This window comes from Camellia sinensis, chromosome 11 (assembly GCF_055761805.1).
Source record: "Camellia sinensis isolate YWXY chromosome 11, ASM5576180v1, whole genome shotgun sequence".
Taxonomy (NCBI): Eukaryota; Viridiplantae; Streptophyta; class Magnoliopsida; order Ericales; family Theaceae; genus Camellia; species Camellia sinensis.
In genome coordinates this window covers 118,195,665-118,216,859 of record NC_138971.1, presented here as the reverse complement: position 1 = coordinate 118,216,859, position 21,195 = coordinate 118,195,665, and the positions used below count along the sequence as shown (strand labels likewise).

General features: G+C 37.9%; 1 protein-coding gene across 4 annotated transcripts in view; it reads left to right on the top strand.

Moving 5' to 3' along the window:
• LOC114313770 (ubiquitin-like domain-containing protein CIP73) overlaps positions 1–21,195 on the top strand; it is a 31,999-nt gene that overhangs the window by 4,710 nt on the left and 6,094 nt on the right. For 2 of the 4 annotated variants that reach the window (XM_082894573.1, XM_082894574.1), the window contains exons 5-15: positions 3,512–3,627; positions 3,735–3,806; positions 4,659–4,820; positions 5,003–5,072; positions 5,166–5,344; positions 14,982–15,146; positions 15,313–15,384; positions 15,529–15,661; positions 15,809–16,228; positions 17,839–18,194; positions 18,326–18,409. In XM_082894573.1, coding sequence (XP_082750699.1) covers positions 3,512–3,627; positions 3,735–3,806; positions 4,659–4,820; positions 5,003–5,072; positions 5,166–5,344; positions 14,982–15,146; positions 15,313–15,384; positions 15,529–15,661; positions 15,809–16,228; positions 17,839–18,194; positions 18,326–18,409 — 1,829 coding nt within the window. Of the gene's footprint in view, positions 1–3,511; positions 3,628–3,734; positions 3,807–4,658; positions 4,821–5,002; positions 5,073–5,150; positions 5,345–14,981; positions 15,147–15,312; positions 15,385–15,528; positions 15,662–15,808; positions 16,229–17,838; positions 18,195–18,325; positions 18,410–21,195 lie in introns of all 4 variants that reach the window. The other 2 variants (XM_082894571.1, XM_082894572.1) reach the window with 1 other exon arrangement.

The following is a 21,195-nucleotide window of genomic DNA, read 5'->3' as shown; positions in this document are numbered from 1 at the left end:
AGAGGAAGGGGGTGGCGGCGTGAGTGGAGGAAGGAGATGGTAGCTTGAGAAAATGAAAGCAGTGGCGGCTGGTGTCACCATTGTTGAGCACAATCGTCGTTGTCATAGCCATGCTGAACCACTATCTCAGACACCATTGTGGAACATTGTCGTCAAACATTATCTAACACAAAATCACAGAAATATCAAACTCGTTCCAAACTGGGGTGTGGTGGTGGGTTTTTGCCCATCTGCAGCTTCTCTATATGTGCATGTGGAAGAGGGTTCCAAATTGGGTCTCGGTGATGTTTGGTGATGGAAGGGGGAAGGTGTCAGTGGGTAGTAGGTAGGGGTAGGGGTAGGGGAGATGATGGTGGTTGTTGGGGGTGTGAAGCGGGTCATGAATGTGGTGGCTTTTGGGGATGGAAGGGGTGAAGGCATTGTCGAACACATAGCTCACACCCTTATCCTTGTCATATCTGTTGGACATAGTTGGACATGTACTTTGGGGGAAATAGAAGAGCATGTAATAACCAGTTCTACAGAGAATTTCAGTCTCAGGATCTATATGTGGTAGGCCAAACTATGTTGTTTTACTGGAAGAAATTGTGGGTATGATGAACCTGACTTGACCTAATCTAGGTCGACCATCATATATGAATGGTTGCCAGTTTGACCTGCACTGTCTTGGTGGTCAACCAAGCTGACCAAATGGACTGCAATGTCCACTTTTCTAGGTATTTTTGGTCCTAGCCTTGTCCAAGCATCCTCCGTGCAGATGATGCTCTCCCATAGTGTTCTTCCATGTCGATGAAGCTTTTCCATAGCACTTCAAGCTTCCAAGGGCTCAAAGCTCGTCCAGTGTGCTCTCTTCATGGTAGGATCTTGGGTAAGGTTGCACATTACAAGGTCAGCAAAATGGCAACCTATGTTAGTCCTAACACTAACATGAGTGTGGCCCTTAGACACCCCATTTCACTATGGTCAAGGGTTCTAAGCAGGGGAAGGGGATCAAAACGGTCAAAAGATAACTCTAATGCTTGGCCAAGAGAAATATCGAAATAGAAAAACAGGAATAGAGCTGAAATGTTTTGTAAGATCATAGCAAATAAATCATTCTACTTGTCTCTGACTCTGTACTGAATTTTGGTCTTCTTGTTTTTTTCTTCTTTACTTCAGAATTTAGTTTTTATAATTAGTTTTTGGATTAGTTAAATTGTTCTAGAAAAATTTTGAAAATAAATCACTGAAGAACTCAGAAAATTGCTATAGACTGAAATTTATCTCAAGGATTATTATCAGAAGCTGGAATACATTTAGGGCTGCAAACAAGCCAAGCCGAGTTTTACAATATTCAGGCTCGGCTTGGTCAATTTTAAAACTATTCAAGATTGGCTCGAGCTCAAGTCCAGCTAAACCAACTGAGCTAGAGCTTGGCTCATTAAATTTTTAATGAACTCAAAACGAGCTTGAGTTGGCTCGAGTACTCCGAATTTTTTGAAATTACACTTAATACGAGAGCGTCTGTGGCTCAGTTTTGTAGCTGCAGTGAGCTTCAGTCTGCCCCTACACCTTTTTAGGTGTCTCAGTGTCCATTCCATTTATTGGGGACCGATGTGGGACTAGTGAAGGCAAAGCAAGAGCTCCATGCGTAAATCATGAAGGAAAGACAAGCTACTACGGCCTTGTTTGGGAACAGGCTTTTTTAATAACCTCTTAGCTTTTTGGCTAAAATGTGATGTAAAAAAAACTAATATGTTTGGGATGACTTTTTGGCTTTTTACGAAAATATGTGCAAAAAGTAGAGAGAAAAAGGAATCTTTGACTTTTTGGTATGGGTTGTTGGCTTTTTGATTTTTTTAGTATTTTTTTGGCTTTTTGGCTAAAAAGGATAGTTGCCAAACGAGGCCTACGTATCAATTTGTTCACTTTCTTCTGCCGACCCTCTTTCTACTTCTCTCTCTAGAACTTATTATCACAAACCCATAAACCAATTTGAGTACTTTTTTACATCCTTCTTTGTTTCTTGTTTTTTTTACAGCTTTCCTTTTTTTCTTTTTTACAGCCTGCATTGGGTTATAGCTATTTTTTGTTATTCTTTTTTTTTAATAGTAAGAAATTAGTTAATGTTTATATTTTTTGGATTTATTTATGTGATTTAGAATGTGGGTTTTGTTGATTAGCATATGTTATTTGAGGGGTAAATTACAAACACATCCCTTGAGGTTTACTTAATTTACAAATCACCCCCTGTGGTTCTAGAAATTACATTATGCCCCCCTAAGATTTCCAATTTCATAACAAATAGGTCATTTTATTAATAAATCATTAAGTTAATTAACAGTTTTTAATAATGTTAAAATTTTATTTCAATTAATAATTCAGATAATTTTATTATTGTATAGGTGAATAGTTAGAAATTTCATTTTTTCAATTAATTCTATTAAGTAAAAAATTTTGGCAGGGAGATATTTGTAATTTTTCAAACCACAGGGGACAATTCGTATTTTAAGCAAATCTCAGGAGGCGTATTTGTAATTTACCCTTATTTGAGGCTTAGCAAATAGAGAGAAAAAATTGACACATTATATATGATCATTGTTTGGGGTAAGTTAAGCCTCATTTACCAACAAAAAAGTTCTGAAGTCATCTTGGGAACTAATGGACAACACATGCCAAGCAGAAGTTTCATAATTTTTGAATTGCATTGGCTTCTTTAGTTCCACATCTGTAGGGAAGTAGCGAATGATGTTTCACACCCTTTATAAGATTGTATGCTGGTATTGGTGACTAACCCACAATGGGTTTCCATCCCACATCGGTAAAGAAAAGATGGTTGAGGCATGCCTCCCTTTATAAAACTTTATGTTACCAATAGAATAAAATATTTGCAATACATGCATAATAGATATATTTTATATAATATAATATGTGCATGTGGAATAAAATATTGATATATAAGACAAAAAATATTCAGCTCACGAGCCGAGCTTTAGTCTTATTGGACTCGGCTCATTTGGTAAACAAGCTTGGGATTGGAGTTCGAGCATGTTCATCAACTAAACTACCCAAGCTTAAACAAGTCTTAAACGAGCCGAGCTCGAGTTGTTCATGAACAGTTTGGTTCATTTGCAGCCCTAAATACATTGTATGCGGAGTAATGATGTCAAACATACTGCCAGGTAGATATCTTATGTTGTATAGTGCAACTTATTGATTGCAAACTAGGAGTAGGTCATCAGTTGATTTATTTGATGATGATCGAGAATTCAAAAATAAACTAAACAGAGGAGATGTAACTCTCATAAGCAAAATTTGTCAAATGTTTACTGTTATATTCCTTTAGATTTTCATAGTAGGTGAGCTTTTGGGCATAGTTAAGCACTTTCTTTTTATTTGCGGTCGAATATGTTGGTTTTATATTACCAATGTTTCAGTGTTCTCTCTCTCTCTCTATATATATATATATATATTTTAGTTCAAGTCTAAAGGTTTTTTTTTTTTTTTACTGATAAGTATTATTGTTTTGTAGCAACTGATCCCGCATCAGGCACTAACCGTCAAGGCACTCAAGCAGGGCCCAGCGTGGTAGTTGGAACCTTCAATATATCTGAACAAGGTGATGGAGTTCTTCCAGATTTCAGTCGGGTAAGGATATCACCTATTATGCAACCTTATAGTTTGTTTCTAAATGGTGCTAACTGCCCTTGTAATGTTTCTGTTCTCTCTCTCTCATATACACAATTATATAATAGATTGTCTCAGCCGTTCTCAGTTCTTTTGGAATCACCAATGCTGGAAGTGGCAATGAAGGGGCTGATCTCAGGGTAAGTTGCTAATAATTTTACTTTTAAAAAATAAATAAATAAAAACTGCATATGGTGAAGTCCATTTTGTGCAATTTCTTGTCATAATAAATCTCCAACTAGGTTTATTTGTGATGTGACTATTTTTTTTTTGGTTGGGTGACTACATTCTGTGTGGTTAAGGATCGAATTATAAGAGGGGAAACCTACCAATAGGGCCTAATAGTCGGACTTAATTAATTCCCATTAAGTCCTATTGAAAGTTAGTCTTAGTAAAATCGTCGCTAAAAATAATTTTTTTGCGACATTTTTTTGTATGTCACTAAAAATTAACAATTGGTGACTTTTTTTATTTTTTATATTTTTTATTATCATGATTATTATTAATTGTTGTTAAGACTTACAATTAGTGACGTTTTTATGCGACAAATTTTTCAAATTGTCGTTGAAAGTTAAAAATTAGTGACTTTTTTTGTGACGATATTTTTAAATTGTTACTAAAACTTATAATTAGTGATTTTTTTGTGACAAATTTCAAACTGCCGCTGAAAATTAATAATTATTGACGTTTTTTAATAGTGTTTGATGAAAAATGCCATTAATTATCATAGGACCTATTAGACAATAAGTCCACTTATTAGGACCTACACATAAGTTCCCCTTACAATGGTATAGATAAAACTTAATTTGATGGGAGCTCCATCGCTGATTCAGTTTTTGGGCTGCAGGCCCTCAACTCTGACTAATGAAATGATACAATCATTGCTTAATATATCAGAGAGCTTTATATGGTTACTTGAGAAGAACTGATCTAAAAAACAGCTGAAATATCTTACCATATTTAATTCACTTATTTATTATTTTGTTTTACAGGAAGCTGCTCCAGAGAGGCTTTTAAGAACACTTGGTGTTAGTGGCTTAAGAAACTCTAGTGGACAGCAAACCGACCAAAATGCCTCAATGGGTCAATCTAATCCCCACAATGGTGGTTTCCAATTTTCAACATCTGTTCCCTTGGAACCTCTGCATCCACCTGTTAGTAACAATTTGCTCTTGGCTCTTTTCATTCATTTAATCTCTTTGCTATTAGTTGCCTCATAGGACTTCATCTTCATATTTGAAACAATCTTAGGCAAGTATCTTCAAGTTGAAGAAATTTTGTACCCTCTCTCTCTCTCAGACTAGAGAAGTATCAATGCTCATGTTGGTTTTTGCAGGTGATTCCTGATTCTTTGACAACGCTGTCCCAGTATTTGACTCGTTTGAGGCATGAATTTATTGCAAATGGTTAGGATTATTTTCTGGTTGATCTTTTGATTAGTTTGGTCTTTGCTTTTTAAATATCTTACACTGAAATCTTTGGAGTTTTGGAGTTGTCAGTTCGAGACCATAGCAATACTTCTCAAGCTGCTAGCACTCATGGGAGCGACAGACAACAATCTGATGCTGCTGCACATTCAGCTGGTGGACGGGCAGGGCTCCCCACACCAGCCTCCTTGGCAGAAGTGATGCTGTCTACTAGACAAATACTCACTGAACAAGTGGCAGATTGCCTAGCTGTATGCACTTAAGCTTAACATTTTTATTTATTTTTTATTAGATTCGTCTGCTTTTGTAATTTTAGATTCTGCTGTTGTTTCCGTTTGGCCACTTCAAATGTGAATAAACTGATAATTCATGGCAAAATTAACAAGGTTGAGAAATGTATGAACGTGAATTGTGAGCTTTTAAAGCTGGATTTAGATTGACAATAAACCAAAGCATTAGATACAAGGCAGGCACCATAATTCTTACTTGCTTGTAGTTTGATTCCAAAAATATATGCTTAGATCTTGCTAAACTAAAAGATAAGGTAGCCAATTAGTCAAAGTTCAAGACCATTTTATAGTTGACCCCCTAATAGTTGATACCTTGACTTAATAATTTCTTTGAATCCTTTTTGTTTACTAAGGCGATAATAAATAATTGTAGTAATAAATAATTATTGAAGTCTTTGAAAGTTCCATTTATAGTAGTAATACTAATTTCTAGAGTGGTGGGATTTGTGAAATATTTAATACAATTGTACAAGATTAGATTTGGTGCCCTTTAGTTTGTGGGTTAATTGCACTTAGCACGCCCTGCAATTCTAGCAAAATCCAACTTTGGCCTCACCACTTTCAGTTGTGATATGTTAACTGTCACTAACCTTTACACTTTTAAGTCAAGTTTGTGATGCTACCCTTTTATCCATTTGGCATTAATTAGGTTGGTGAAAATTGCCATGTGTGCCGCACATGACATTTGTCAGAGGATATAATTAAAGGTTGAGGAACCAAAGTGGGATTTTGGTGAAAGTGAAGGCGTGCTAGTGAGACAAGAAATGTCACGTGTGACTTTCATTCCAGTTTCCATTAGCCTCATTAATAACAAATGGATGAAAGGGGGACATTGGAAATTTATTTAAAGTATAAGGGGTTGACCGTCACAATTAAAAGTGGAGGGGGCTAAAGTGGAATTTTGGGGGAGATGCAGGGGTGCTGAGTGCAATTAATCAAATTTTTTTCTTTTGGCAAAGCTCGGCGACCTTGGTAATATGCATTGTCATTCCTTTTAGCTGAAAACTATATTTGTCGGCAAGTTTTATTTTCATATAAACAAAAGATAAATTTGTTACCTAAAAATTGTTAGTGTAAATTACATTGACCTCCCTTGAGGTTTTTGACAATGACCAGAACCTCCTCATGTTTATGAAATGAAATACACTAAAATTTCTTTTGTTTAACAAACATTTTAACCGCATTGTGAAAGACAAGGTCAATAATTACAGTACATTTACCCTTATATGAAAGTCAAATAATGAAGAATAAACCACACATGCATTGACATGTTGCAAAAATGAATTGGCTGAAAGATGGTGATAACAATTCTAAGTTGTTTCATAAGGTCGCAAATGGAAGAAGGCAAAAGAAATTTATTAAGAGGCTTAAGATTGGCCCAGATAGGGTTGTGGAATGTTGATTGAGGGGATTTAGTTATTAATAAGATTTATTTATTTTTATTTTAGATTGTATTCTTTAGGAGTAATTAGACTGAGAATAGGAGGTTTGAATTGGTGTCCAGTTGATGGTAGTAAAGCTAGTAGGTTGGAAAGGCCCTTTGATGAGATGAAAATTAGACGTACATTTTTTTATTGTGAGAGGGATAAGTCTATGGTGCACAATAAAAAAAGCTTAAATTACATTAGCACCCCTTGAGGTTTGCATTTAATACATAATTTTCCATAATGTTCTAGAAATTAGATTCCCCTCCCTAAGGCTAATAGTTGCATTACACATTACCCCCTCCATTAGTTTACCATTAGTTGACTTGACAGTTTGTGGTAATGTCAGAATTAATATTTTACAAAATATCAATTTTATCCTTGAGATTGCTAGACTCAGTTTTTTCATTTTCCTTTCATCTCTCACCTCTTTCTGCAAATGGGTCCAACTACAATAGTGATCAACTCTCTCATTCCTCCTCACTCCACCATCATTGCACCACCACGACACCACCAAACACTTCTCCCTCCTCACTGCACCACCAACCACTTTCTCCTCCCAATTTATAGGTGTGTATATAAAACCATATACATATACATTAAGAATCTAAGACAAATATATACGGGCCATGGGTTTGATTTGTGGATTTGATCAAGAATCACATACACGATGTATATGTGTGTGTATATATGTATGTGATGTGAGTATGTGTAAATGTTGTACAATTGGGATTTTCTGGTGAGGGTTCGGCAATGATAGTAATGCCAACAGGATTAGTTGAATTTTGGGTAATGTCGACAGAATTTGTTGGTCTTTGCATTCACTTCAATAATTTTTGAACTCATCAGTGTTGGGGTATAGTTGATTGCATCACAGAGGGTGTTGAGGGTAGCGGCAAGGAGGGCTTTGTAGGTTGGGGCTGTTGGCATATTATAATCACCGAAAGTCTTAGTATTTTATTAGCCGAAAGGCACTTGGGTCTGTAATCATTGTGATGCCCTCAGGGATCATCTTGTAATTGTCTTGTTTGTAAACCCTAATCTTCATGTATAAATAAGGGGTGATATCTCATCATACCCTAAGCTGATTATTCAAAGCTTCATGGTATCAGAGCTGAACCTATAGGGTTTCGGCTCACCCTCGTTGGCAGACCTATTCACCAACAACACTCTAGGGTTCGAAGCTTACCTGGGTGGATCTGCCTTAGCCGTCTTCCTCAGTCGATCTTCCTCAGTCGATCTCCTCAACCGTCTTCCTCAGTCAATCTCCTCATCTCCTCAGCTCTCTCTCTCTGTCGCCATCGTCGCCCATCATCGACCATCGCTAGCTCATCGTCCCCGTCGCCAGCTCATCGTCACCATCGTCGGCCGTCAACTCTCTCTCTCTGTTCGTCCTCAGCTCGTCTTCCTCAGCCGTCTTCCTCGTCGACCTCCTCTGTCGATCGTCACTCGACCGACAGCACCGCAGCTCGGCGACCTCCTCCAGCCATTTCGTCGCTCGTCTTCTCTGTTCGTCCTCAGCCTCTGATCACTGTGGTCTATAAATATATATATATATATATATAACTATATATATATATCCGGCTCTATTTATATATATATATCAGGATATATAGTTATATATATATATATAAAGACATGTATAAATAAATCAATTTAAAAAAAAAAAATAAAAAAAAAATAAATAAATAAAATAAAATAAAATGAAATAAAAAATATATATAGATATAAATAAAATAAAATAAAATGAAATAAAAAATATATATAGATATATATATTTAAAAAAAAAAAAAAAAAAAAATCATCATTTCTTAATTTTTTGTTATGTCTTTATAGTGGTCATTGTGCCTGTTATCTCACTACCACCTTCCGGGTTTGTGATTTCTACTAGTTTGTTGTGGGTTTGGTAGTATTGTATCCATGACAGATTCCACTAGTGTGTCCTCTTCGTCTCAAACACCAAAGAGTGAGAGTCTCATTCTACCTACTACCATGACTGAGAATCCCAACCCTAGTCTGAAAATCACCACCTCTCTATTTAATGGTCAGAACTACCTAGCATGGTCTCAAAGTTTGACTTTGTTTTTGAAAAGCAGAGGAAAGATGGGGTATGTTGATGGCAGGATACAGGCACCTAGTACCATTGACTCAGGTTATGACCAATGGGAGATTACTAACTCTTTGATTATGAGTTGGCTTATCCATTCGATGGTTCCAGAACTTGGTGAGGGCTACTTATCTATGGAGACTGCCCAGGACATTTGGGAGGCTGTGGCTGTTACCTATTCCCGCAAAGGAAATTTTTCACAGGCCTTTGAGTTGCGTCGCTCTATTGAAAGCACACTTCAGGGGGAGCAGACTGTTCTTCAGTACTTCACTTTCCTCACCAACGGCTGGAAACGCCTTGACCACCTGGAAGACTATAAGCCCGTTTGCCCTACTGATTCTGTCGGGTACAAGAAGTTCATTGCTCGGGAACGGGTCTTTAAATTTTTGGCCGGCCTAAATATGGAGTATGATCCAGTTAGGGGTCGAGTTCTGAGTATGGACACCCTTCCTTCACTACAGGAGGCATTTGCCTATGTACAAAATGAGGAAAGTCGTCGGTCAGCTATGATGTCCCCTGTCTCTACTGACCGTTCCGCATTACTGTCTACTCCTCGAGATGGCCTCAGCCTGCCTCCTCCGTCTGCTGCTAAGGAGTCTGTATTCTGTGATTATTGCAAGAAGCCGCGGCATACTCGTGAGACATGTTGGAAGCTTCATGGGACTCCATCTGGGGGTCGAGGTGATCGGTCAGGTTCTCGAGGAGGTCGGTCAGGCCACTCTCGAGGACGTGGTTCCTATTCCCGGGCTCATCAGTCTAGTGCCGTGGATACCCTTGATTCTAATTCCACTTCTGTTACCCAAGCTTCTGATACTGAGTTGGAGGATGCTTTGCGCCAATTGTTGGACCGCCGATCTTCTACTGCTCTCAGTACCGCTTCCTCGTCCTTTGCCCGCTCAGGTAACTTAGCATCTGTTCCTTGTGCTTTCCTGTGTCATACATCTTTGCCTTGGATTATTGATTCTGGTGCCTCAGATCATATGTCTGGCTCCCCTGATCTTTTTTCTGCCTATAAGCCCTCTTCAGGTCAGGACAAAGTTAGGATTGCCGATGGAACTGTTTCTTCCATTTCTGGAAAAGGTTTAGTCCAAGTCACTCCCACCATGCATCTATCTTCTGTTCTCCATGTTCCCAAGTTTTCTGTTAATCTGTTATCCTTAAGTCGTCTTACCCAGGATTTGAATTGTTGTGTGACGTTTTTTCCTGATCATTGTCTTTTTCAGGACCTTGTCACGGGGAGGACGATTGGCAGTGGTAGTGCAGAAAATGGTCTCTACTTCCTAGATCAACCGGACAAACTTGCTTATTCTTCCACCGCGTCTTCTACTACCCCCGTTGATGTATGGTTGTGGCATCGGCGTCTTGGGCATCCCTCATTTCATTTACTTAAGCATTTATTTCCTTTTAGTTTCGCAAATCATCATGTGTCTGACTTTCTTTGTGAGTCTTGTCAACTTGGAAAACAACATAGAGCTTCTTTTGCTCCCAGTTTGAATAAAAGCTTAGTTCCTTTTTCATTAATACATTCTGATGTTTGGGGTCCCTCTCGTGTTCTGTCTGTGAAAGGTCATCGCTGGTTTGTTACATTTATTGATGATTTTTCTCGTGCTACTTGGGTGTATCTCATGAAAGATAAGAGTGAAGTTTTCTCTGTGTTTCGCACTTTTCATAAGATGATTTGTACTCAGTTTGGGGCCACTATCAAAATATTTCGTTCTGATAATGGCGGGGAATACATAGATTCTGGGTTAGGAAACTATTTCTCTACTCATGGCATTATCCATCAGACCTCTTGCACCAATACCCCTCAACAAAATGGGGTGGCCGAACGCAAGAATCGGCATCTTCTTGACATGGCTCGGTGCATGTGTTTTTTTATGAACGTGCCTCAACCCTATTGGGGCGACGCTGTTCTCACCGCTGCCCATCTTATTAATCGTCTCCCTACCCAGGTCTTGGACAAACAGGCTCCGCTTCACGTCCTCATCGGTTCTCAGTCCTTGTTTTCTATTCCTCCCAAAATATTTGGTTGTGTCTGTTTTGTCCATAATCACTCTCCCTCTCGTGGTAAGTTGGACCCTCGCTCCCTCAAGTGTGTTTTCCTTGGTTATTCTCCTACTCAAAAGGGGTATAAATGTTACCACCCTTCCTCCCGTAGGTGGTTTGTGTCCATAGATGTCACTTTCTTTGAATCCCAGTCCTATTTCTTGTCCTCTCCGGTGTCACCGTCCTCATTTCCGGGGGAGCCTTGGTGTGAAGTGAGTCCTGTGTCTCCTATGGTAGAAGTGAGTCCTGTGCCTCCTATGGTAGAACCAGTTATTCTTGCACCCCCCTCTTCTACTGGAACTATAGAACCCACTGTCACCAAGAATAAGGATGGGCATGTTTATGTCCGGGACATCGACAGAAAACAAGTTAACTGGATACAAGGGACTGTTTCTGCTACTCCACTGCCATCTCCTGCTTCTGATGAGAGTCTAGGTAACTTTGAATCTCGTGAGTCCATTGATCTTGATGTTCCTATTGCCAAAAGGAAGGGTGTGAGATCTTGTACTCAACATCCTATCTCACAGTTTGTATCATACTCTCATTTGTCATCCTCATATAGAGCGTTTGTGTCCAATATTTCCTCTGTTAGCATTCCTAACCATTTTCAGGATGCTCTTGCTATCTCTGAGTGGAAACTCGCCCTGATTGAGGAAATGAAAGCACTTAGAAAGAATGGCACTTGGGAATTGACTGAGTTACCTACGGGCAAACGACCTGTGGGCTGTAAATGGGTATATACTGTGAAACACAAAGCAGATGGGTCTATTGAGCGTTACAAGGCAAGACTTGTGGCAAAAGGGTTTACTCAGACATATGGCATTGATTATCAGGAGACCTTCGCACCCGTGGCTAAAATGAATTCAGTCAGAGTACTTCTCTCTCTCGCAGCTAATCTAGATTGGCCGCTTTATCAGTTTGATGTCAAGAATGCTTTTCTCCATGGTGACCTCGAAGAAGAAGTATATATGGACATTCCTCCGGGTTTTGAGGATCATCAAACAGAAGGGAAAGTATGCAAACTTCGGAAGTCATTATATGGTCTCAAACAATCTCCAAGGGCTTGGTTTGAAAGATTCACTCAGGCTATGTTTAAATATGGTTTCAAACAAAGTCAGGCAGATCACACATTGTTTGTGAAACATTCCTCATGCGGTAAGACTACAGCGCTTATTGTTTATGTAGATGAGATAGTTCTTACAGGCAATGATAGTGAGGAAATACCTCTGTTGAAGAAATACTTAGCCAAAGAATTTGAAATCAAAGACTTGGGAAGCTTGAAGTATTTTCTGGGAATTGAAGTTGCTCGCTCTAAGGATGGGATATTTATCTCACAGAGAAAATATGTGCTTGACCTGTTGAAGGAAACTGGGATGCTTGGCTGCAAGGCATGTGCCACCCCACTGGAACCCAATCAAAAATTGGGAGATGATGAAGGAGGAGAAGTTGTGGATAGGGGGAGCTATCAACGATTAGTGGGTAAGCTCATTTACCTATCTCACTCCCGTCCTGATATTGCTGTTGCTGTCAGTGTAGTTAGTCAGTTTATGCATGCTCCTCATCAGATTCACTTTGAGGCTGTCATGAGAATCTTGAGGTATCTGAAGTCTGCTCCTGGTAAGGGTCTGTATTTTTCAAAGTATGACCATCTTCGTGTAGAAGCCTATACAGATGCTGACTGGGCCGGGTCAGTAACTGATAGGAGATCAACGTCAGGGTATTGCACATTTGTCGGCGGCAACCTAGTTACTTGGAGGAGTAAGAAACAAAATGTGGTTGCCAGGTCAAGTGCAGAAGCTGAGTTTAGAGCTATGGCACAAGGTGTGTGTGAACTTTTATGGATCAAATTATTGTTGAGTGATCTAGGTATTGCTCAGACGGACTCCATGCGGTTATATTGTGATAATAAGGCCGCCATCAACATTGCTCACAATCCAGTTCAACATGACAGGACAAAACATGTTGAGATTGATCGCCACTTCATTAAGGAAAAACTCACGAGTGGTACCATTTGTACTCCTTTTGTTCAGTCTGGTGAACAACTTGCTGACATTCTCACCAAGGGAATTGGGAATAAACCGTTTCATGACATATTAGGCAAGCTGGGCATGAGAGATATCTTCGCACCAGCTTGAGGGGGAGTGTTGGCATATTATAATCACCGAAAGTCTTAGTATTTTATTAGCCGAAAGGCACTTGGGTCTGTAATCATTGTGATGCCCTCAGGGATCATCTTGTAATTGTCTTGTTTGTAAACCCTAATCTTCATGTATAAATAAGGGGTGATATCTCATCATACCCTAAGCTGATTATTCAAAGCTTCAGGGGCTGCATCACATGGTGTGATGACCGTGGCTGAAGAATGGTGGAAGGAGGGAGTGAGGATGATGAAGCATGAGAGGGTAAGACCAATTATTCTATCTTTGGTTAATTTGACTAATTTATTGTTGCTGATGAAAATGAATTGGGAATGATATATATACATATATATGTATATATGTGTGGGTTTGGGCAGTCAAAGATTCACCATGTATTAGCACAAGATGTGTCCCTCCATGCCCAAATTAAACAGTATGTTTTTAGAGAGAGTGAGAATTGCAAACCCACCAACAATTTGATTCGAGGGTTTGGGTTTGATTTGGCCTCAACAATGGTGGCAGCCAAAAATGGGTGATGGTGGAGTAGGAATGGGTTGTGATATGGGCAATACTATATTTATTTCTCCAGGTGCCTTTGTTGAGGGTCATCAAAATTTGGATGTGTTGTTGGTACCAAATGAGGTAGTGGAGAATTATACGTCACAAAGCAAGGAAGGTGTTATTTTTAAGGTCGATTTGAGAAAGTTTATGATAATGTGGATTTGAGATTCTTGGATTTTGTTAAGGAAAGGAAAGGGTTTGGAGTTAGATGGAGGAAATGGATTCAAGGTTGTTTCTCATCTTCCAATTTAATAGTAATCGTCAACGGTAAGGCAGGGGAGGGTTTTAAAGTAACAAGGGGCCTTGGACAAGGTGACCCTTTGCCTCCTTTTTTGTTTATCTTAGCTGTTGAAGTAATGGGAAGAATGGTTGATAAGGCTTAGGAGATACACTTGGGAGATAATTGTATAATAATTTTGAGAACAATTAACTAAAGTATTCACTTGGTCATTTGGCATTTTGATTAAAAAGGCACATTTTTTTTTTTTTTTGAATGTTTTTGTTTATAGAGATTTTTTTTTTTTTTCAACTAGTGTAGAAGAATCTAAAAAGTGAAAAAATCTATAAAAAAATAAAAATAAAAATCACTAAAGACAAAAAAAGCCAAAAAGCCAACTATTTTTTATTTTTTATTGTCTTTAATGTACTTTTTTCTTTTTTCTTTTACTTTTTTGGTTCTTCTAGTGTGGTAGAATTTTGTAATTTTTTTTACAAAGTTCACTAAAAACGAAAAAAGCCAACAAACAAGTGCACTAAAAAAATCCAATTCCGAACATCCAGTTGATTAACTCTATTAAGAATGAATATTAATGAAATGGATAATGTTTCATTGTCATCTTCAGTTTGTAGATGATACCATTCTTTTCCAAGATAATAAAAAAATATGCAACATAACTTCAATTTCTAAAGTTTAAAGGAGTTTCGTGTACATCTCCATGTAATTTATAGAAAGAAACGTTGAAGGGAGCTTTGCCACTCATGTTTCTCACTTCGACGAGTGTTGCATGTAATGTAGTCTTAGAAGATATTACCTCATCTTAGTAATAAGCCTTCTTTTCAGTTTCCTTATAAATGTTGCATGTAATGTGGTCTCAGATGTCTCAGGCCCCACTAAGTGTAGAATTGAATGATATATTTGTTTCAACTTAGTTTTTTTATTTGAATTCTGTTTTTCCTAGAAAGTGGGAGAATACATGTTACTCCTCTTTCCAGTTTTCCATTCTTAAGGAAGAAGCTTCAAGTTGTTACCTGAAAAACATGCACAATGATTTTGCATCTGTTGTATTGACAAAACCTTGGAATTTTTCTCTTTCATATTGCAGCAACTTGCAAGACAACTAGAGGATCAGGCAACTGTGAATGACCCTTTGACAAGGATGAGCATTCAATCCAACACTTTAAGATCTGCAGGTCTTTTTCGAGATTTAGGTGCTTTGATGCTTGAGCTTGGCCGCACAACCATGACACTGCGAATGGGTCAGGCACCGGTATGTTTATGTTTGTTCTCTGTTTTTACATGACCTTAAATTTGCATTTAATATTGATAATGCGTGGCCATGTGCCTGTACCAGTGTGTGGTTTAGGAGAGGACATGTTAGCAAAAATTTTAGATAATGATAGTGATACTGCTCGTGGTACTACAACTTTCTTCAGGCTGATGCTGTTGTTAATGCTGGTCCTGCTGTGTATATATCCACATCTGGTCCCAATCCTATTATGGTTCAGGTATGTTTGACATTTGTTGAAATTGCTTTTGTTTGTCCATCTAACATTACAACACCCCCCCCCCCCCCCCCCAAAAAAAAATAAAAAATAAAAAATAAAAAAAATCCTCCTTCCTTTAATCACTTCAATCTGAATTTTGAACAGCCTCTTCCTTTTCAACCTGGGACAAGTTTTGGGGCAATTCCTGCTGGAAGTGTTCAACTTGGCTCCGGATTGACTGGAGGATCTCCTGGTTCTGGTTTCCTTCCAAGAAATATTGACATCAGGATACGCACAGGTGCGACACCTATTGGTAGTCTCAGATCTGGGGACACTTTTACCACCTTTATCATAATGCTTTTCCTTATGTTTAATTATTAAGTAAATTTCTTCCAGATCATGTTGGTTGTCTCTAACTCCGTACTGATATCAAATTTTCTGTTAGGTTCATTGATGCCGTCAGCCACTGTTGATCAAAGGGAACCAGCTGGTGCGCAGCAGTCTTCGGTGCAAAACAACCCACCAACTTCTGGTGGTGGAATTTCCAATCAGCAATCGACTCCAGGAGCCTCTGGAAGTCCATCTTCTACCAGGGAATCTGAAATCCGGGTGGTTCCTATCAGGACTGTGGTTGCTGCAGTACCTACTTCTGTCAGGCGCTCCCCTTCTGATTCATCTCATGGTTCAATGGGGTTATTCTATCCAGTTCTTGCAAGAGTTCAACATGTAGCTTCTGGAAATTTGAATAATGTAAGGGCTCCCCAAGCATCTGATGAACGTCACCCTGCTGGTTTTGAATCTGGGCAACATCATAATCCTGATTCTGCAGTACAACAACAGAACATTGGACTTCCTGGTGCAGAAGGTAACTCTGCACTTACTGTGACTTCTATGATTTCTTTGATCTAGACGGTATCGTTGTTAGTTCAGAAAGTTTATTAAGGTAGAAAAACTTGGTAGGATTGTAAGACAGCCGATTGATGGTTCTCTTTCCATCACTGATTCACTGTTGAAGGGTTTTACTCTATATATGCTATGATTACTTCTTTGGTCCTAATCCGAAGTAGCAATATTCCCTCCGTACTAATTAATTCGCTCCAGTTTCCTCTTTGGAATGTCCCAAAACAGTTGTTCAGTGTGAAAATTTGAGAAAAATTTGTAACTTCCCGGAATGATAGTTTAAAAATATCAATATCTGCATTTTAAAAGGGTAATATGTGAAAACTTGAAACTTCTATTTGAGTATGAATACATTAATGGTCCATTTGGTATACAACTGATGGAAAGGAGGGAAGTAAAAGAGGTGGGACAGAGAGGATGTCTCTTGTTGTTAAGTAGGATAAGGGAAAGGAGAAAGGGATACACCTCTCGAGGCCTGCCATATCCTTTTCATTCAAAAGTGTGTGAAAGGAGAAGCGAAAGGGCTCTTTTTTTCACTTTTATGATTTTATCCTTCGAACACCACCTTCCAATTTAATTTTAAGGGTACAATAGTAAAATCCAGCAATACATTTTCATTTCTTTTTCGTTTTCTTTCACGTTCAACCAAACAAGAGTAGGGAGAGGTAGATTCCTTTGCCTTGCATACCTGTTACATCCTTCCTATCTTCTCTTCCACTTTTCCATATTCATGCTGAACATTCATGTGTCATTTGGTGTGTCTGGATGCAAGACGTGCGTCCTTGATGTAGGACATGCATGTCCTTGACGTGTCCCCCAACGTGTCTTGTGAAAAAATGATAATAAAAGATGTTATGCCATGTGACATGTTCGACACATATCCCAACGTGTCCAAGCATCAGTGTCTGACATGTGTTGGACATGGTTGGATATGGTGACTAAAATGGAGTGTTTGTGTGTCATAGGTAGTGGCTTATTGAAACCACAAGCATCGCATAATTTAAGACATCAATATATATATTTTTTGTTTTCTAAATTAGACTTTTGTGTGGTAAACAAAAGCATTTTACAAATTTGTGGTTCCTGTTTAATATTGATTCACCTTCACAATTCAAGCTTTTGTATTTCTTGTGGCCATGGGTTCTGACTTATGTGCATGGAAACCACTCCCTTCTCACCACATGGTTGTGTGCTTGCATGTGTGCATGCATTTAAATAGAGTAAATCATCATCTATATACATCTGCAATTCTCGCATAGTTCATCTACTCTGCATTTGATCTGTCTTTAGTTTCAAATTAAAGTGTCTTTGATCAATGAATCTCCATTTGAATGATTCACGGTCCATATTGTAATGTGTACTGATTTCTACATAGTATATGAAAATAATATTGTATATATGAAGATAATATAGTAGATTGATCAATATTAAGCTTTTATTATTATATAGTATAACCTTATACACTCTTCAGTTATACTCTTTAAAACTAATTGAGCATGTTAGAAAGAAAGATTCATAAAAAATTAAAAATAAATAAATAAATTGTTAAACACATGAAACTTGTTTGTATTTCAGGAAACATTCCATCAGGTGATGGGACAGAAATTGGTCAAGGGTTTTCTACGCAGATTCATGGCGGGCTTGATCAGTTGCTGAGGTCTATATTCCCTGGAGAGCATATCCATGTTGGTGACGTTAACTTCCATGGAATGGGTACAAGCTCTGCTGCAGTTCACACAGGAACAACTCAGAGTGCTGCCACTACTCAGGTTGCTGCACCAAGAGAGGGTAATGAAGGACTGTTCTTGTCTAATTTACTTCGTCAGATCATGCCCATCATATCTGAAAGCACAACAAGTGGGTCAAGTATTCCATCATCTGAGGGAGCGGGCGATATTGAGGATAGAACTACACAAGCATCCTCAACACAAGTGAGTTTCCGTTATTATCAGAGTTTCCCCAGTGTTAAAGATGAAATTTACGGTATTTGTTTTCCAACTTGGAGAGTCATTTGTAAAATGGCTGTCTAGCCTTGCTAACTGAACATTTTACATATGTACAGGCTCAGGACAACTCAAACAGAGGGGCCTCGTCAAGTAGTCGACATGGCAATCCACCATCCTCTCCAAGCCCCAAACGTCAAAGGGTAATTGCTTCTTTCTTTTAGTATGTCACACTGCACACACATATTCAATTAGAGTTCCTGTGGTTTTCCCTCGATTCTCGCAGAAACACTGACATTTGTTTGGTGCTTGCTTGTTTTTGTTCCCCATACCAATATGACATGCTTACAACCTTAGGCACAAGTGGTAATTTTTCACATAGTTCAAAGTCTTCCATGTTTGTTATCTGGAAAAGTTTGTCTTATCATCCTTGCTCTCACAAAAATTTCTCTGCTAATTAGCCACCCATTCTAGAATTATTTAATAGCTATCTGCAACCCCCCTCTAATTATATGATTGAGCATATGCATTTATGTATGTGGATTACCCAAAAAATTTCTTAGAAAATGAAATGCCGGTCTTGCCTGAGTGAAGTTATTTTGGGGGCAGCCAGCAAAGTTTATTAACAAAAAATGGACTAAGGCCTGTGATGTTGAATCTAATCCCTGCAGCAAAGGTTAATAATAAAAAATGGACCTCTATGCAAGTGTTAGAGTGGGGCATGGTTGGTTACTTCAGCCCCTGTAAGCATGAATCTAATTTAAAATTTCCTAATGCTCTGTTTGTTTGTTGGAAACTCTGGAGGGAAATGGAAAAAGCTATTCCAAGAGAATATAGTCGGGGAATAAAGATATTTTTCTGATAAGTTAATGGAGTGAAATAAAGATTTTTGGTATTTTCCTACTTTTGGGGATGCTTTAGTAAAAGTAGTAGTATTGTTAATATTTCAATTGGGGATATTTCAATTTCCTAAAATACTTATAATTAAACTAAAATTAGTTGTGTAAATTGAACAACTGAGCCTTGTCCCAACTATTTGTGGTTGACTACATGAATCTTATTCCATTTCAATCAATTAAGGGCTGAAATATTCTCGGGATTTATAATCATATGTAACGCCCCACTTTTTATTTCTCGGAACCATTACCAGATTCATTAATTTAATTCAATTTCAGAGATAACATGCGGAAAACTGTTTACATCAACGAGTAAGAATAAATAAAGATTATCTCATCCGAATGCAAATTAAATACAAAATGAGCATAACTAAATAAATTGCCTGTAGGCTTACATCTTTAAAGTAAAAGAAAGAGTTTAATCCTTTTACATCAATGGCATTCCGCCCACAAATAAGAGGCCCCGTGGCCAACAGGTAAAGAAGATCCATGATCTTGAAACATTTCTCGATGTTCACCTGAAAAAGGATTAGCAACGTGGGATGAACATAAAGTCCAGTAGGGATCTCAACATGATCCTAAACAATAGCAACTTACAGATAGCTATGATCATGAATCCTTAGCCTCATACTGTAGAAATAATGTGATGGTTTATACAGAAATATATATATATATATATATAAGAACTTTTCTCAAAATCATTCATTTCATTCAATAACATAAACAATTCACTTTTCTTTCTTCTTGTTACGTTTTTCCAAAATTCATATGACTATAACAAATTTCTGAAGAAAATAATTTTACCAAGCCCATTACGTTTTTTCTCACTTTCCAGACTTATACCTGATTTGCCTTTTCAAAACATGTTCACACAAGTATTCAAAGTCTTTCACGTTTTTCACCATCTCAACACAATACTTACGTTCGTTTCTAACACATTCATAACTATACAAGTATGCCTTTAATACAAAAGGAAAACAACAAGCAATCAATAACTATCTGCTTCAACAATTGAGGCAACACGGCCTTCTAGAACAATAACCATCATAACCCATGATATACCCAGATAGACTGAGACAATAATGATAAATAAATTCTGCTCTACCTGCCTTAAGTACGGTAAGCCAATGATACACTTTTCCATAACAAAATGCCAAATCAAGGATACACCTTCCATAACAAAATCCCAATTACCAGCCACATTGGCTGGAAGGTAATGGTACCTCTGCCAAGTTCTCCAAGAGCTAGCTGGAAGGTACTGGTACCTCTCATTCTAAACGCGACCAATTCTCTAAGCGCTAGCTGGAAGGTAATGATACCTCTTATTCGAAGCGCAAGTACATTCCCACCCATCTCAATATACTAGAATGCATAACAATATAAGTGTAATACATACACAATGTATATAAACACATAATCACATATGGAGTACAACCCCTTTACATTCCCAAATAACCATACATATCTAATGTATATAATTATAGTCATATTCAATGACAAGCACAAGTGATTAATTTCAATTCACCTAGTCCACATGCAATTTCTACAATAGTCATAGCTATCCTCCACCGATAGCCCAAAACATATATTTCTAAACATATATACAATTTCCAAAATAGATAAACTATCAATATTTTCATAGGTGAGAGATTTCAAATATCCAACCCCACCATTTACTTTCATATCTATCTATTTCTACATCTAATACGAAAGGAAAACGAAAATTCAATTCTTGCAAGACTTTCAGTCCAATAACAATGATAATATGTGAAGGTTCCAAGATCTGACCTCAAGTTCATTATTCGTTTACAAAGGGTGATGATTTCATTTTCTTTCAAAAAGACCACTTTTGTTTATTTTCCAATCCACACAACTCCAACCATTTTCTAAGAATTCATTCTCGTCATTTTACAAAACCAAAACCAAAACCAAAACCAAAACCAAAACCATCATCTTTATTTTATAAACCAATTCCATTGGTATCAAAACCATAACACAACTCAACTTCACATGATTAGTCTAAAACAATACCAATACCGTGGTTACATCTCTTTTTATTTCCTTTTGGTATAAACATAATTATACAACCCATA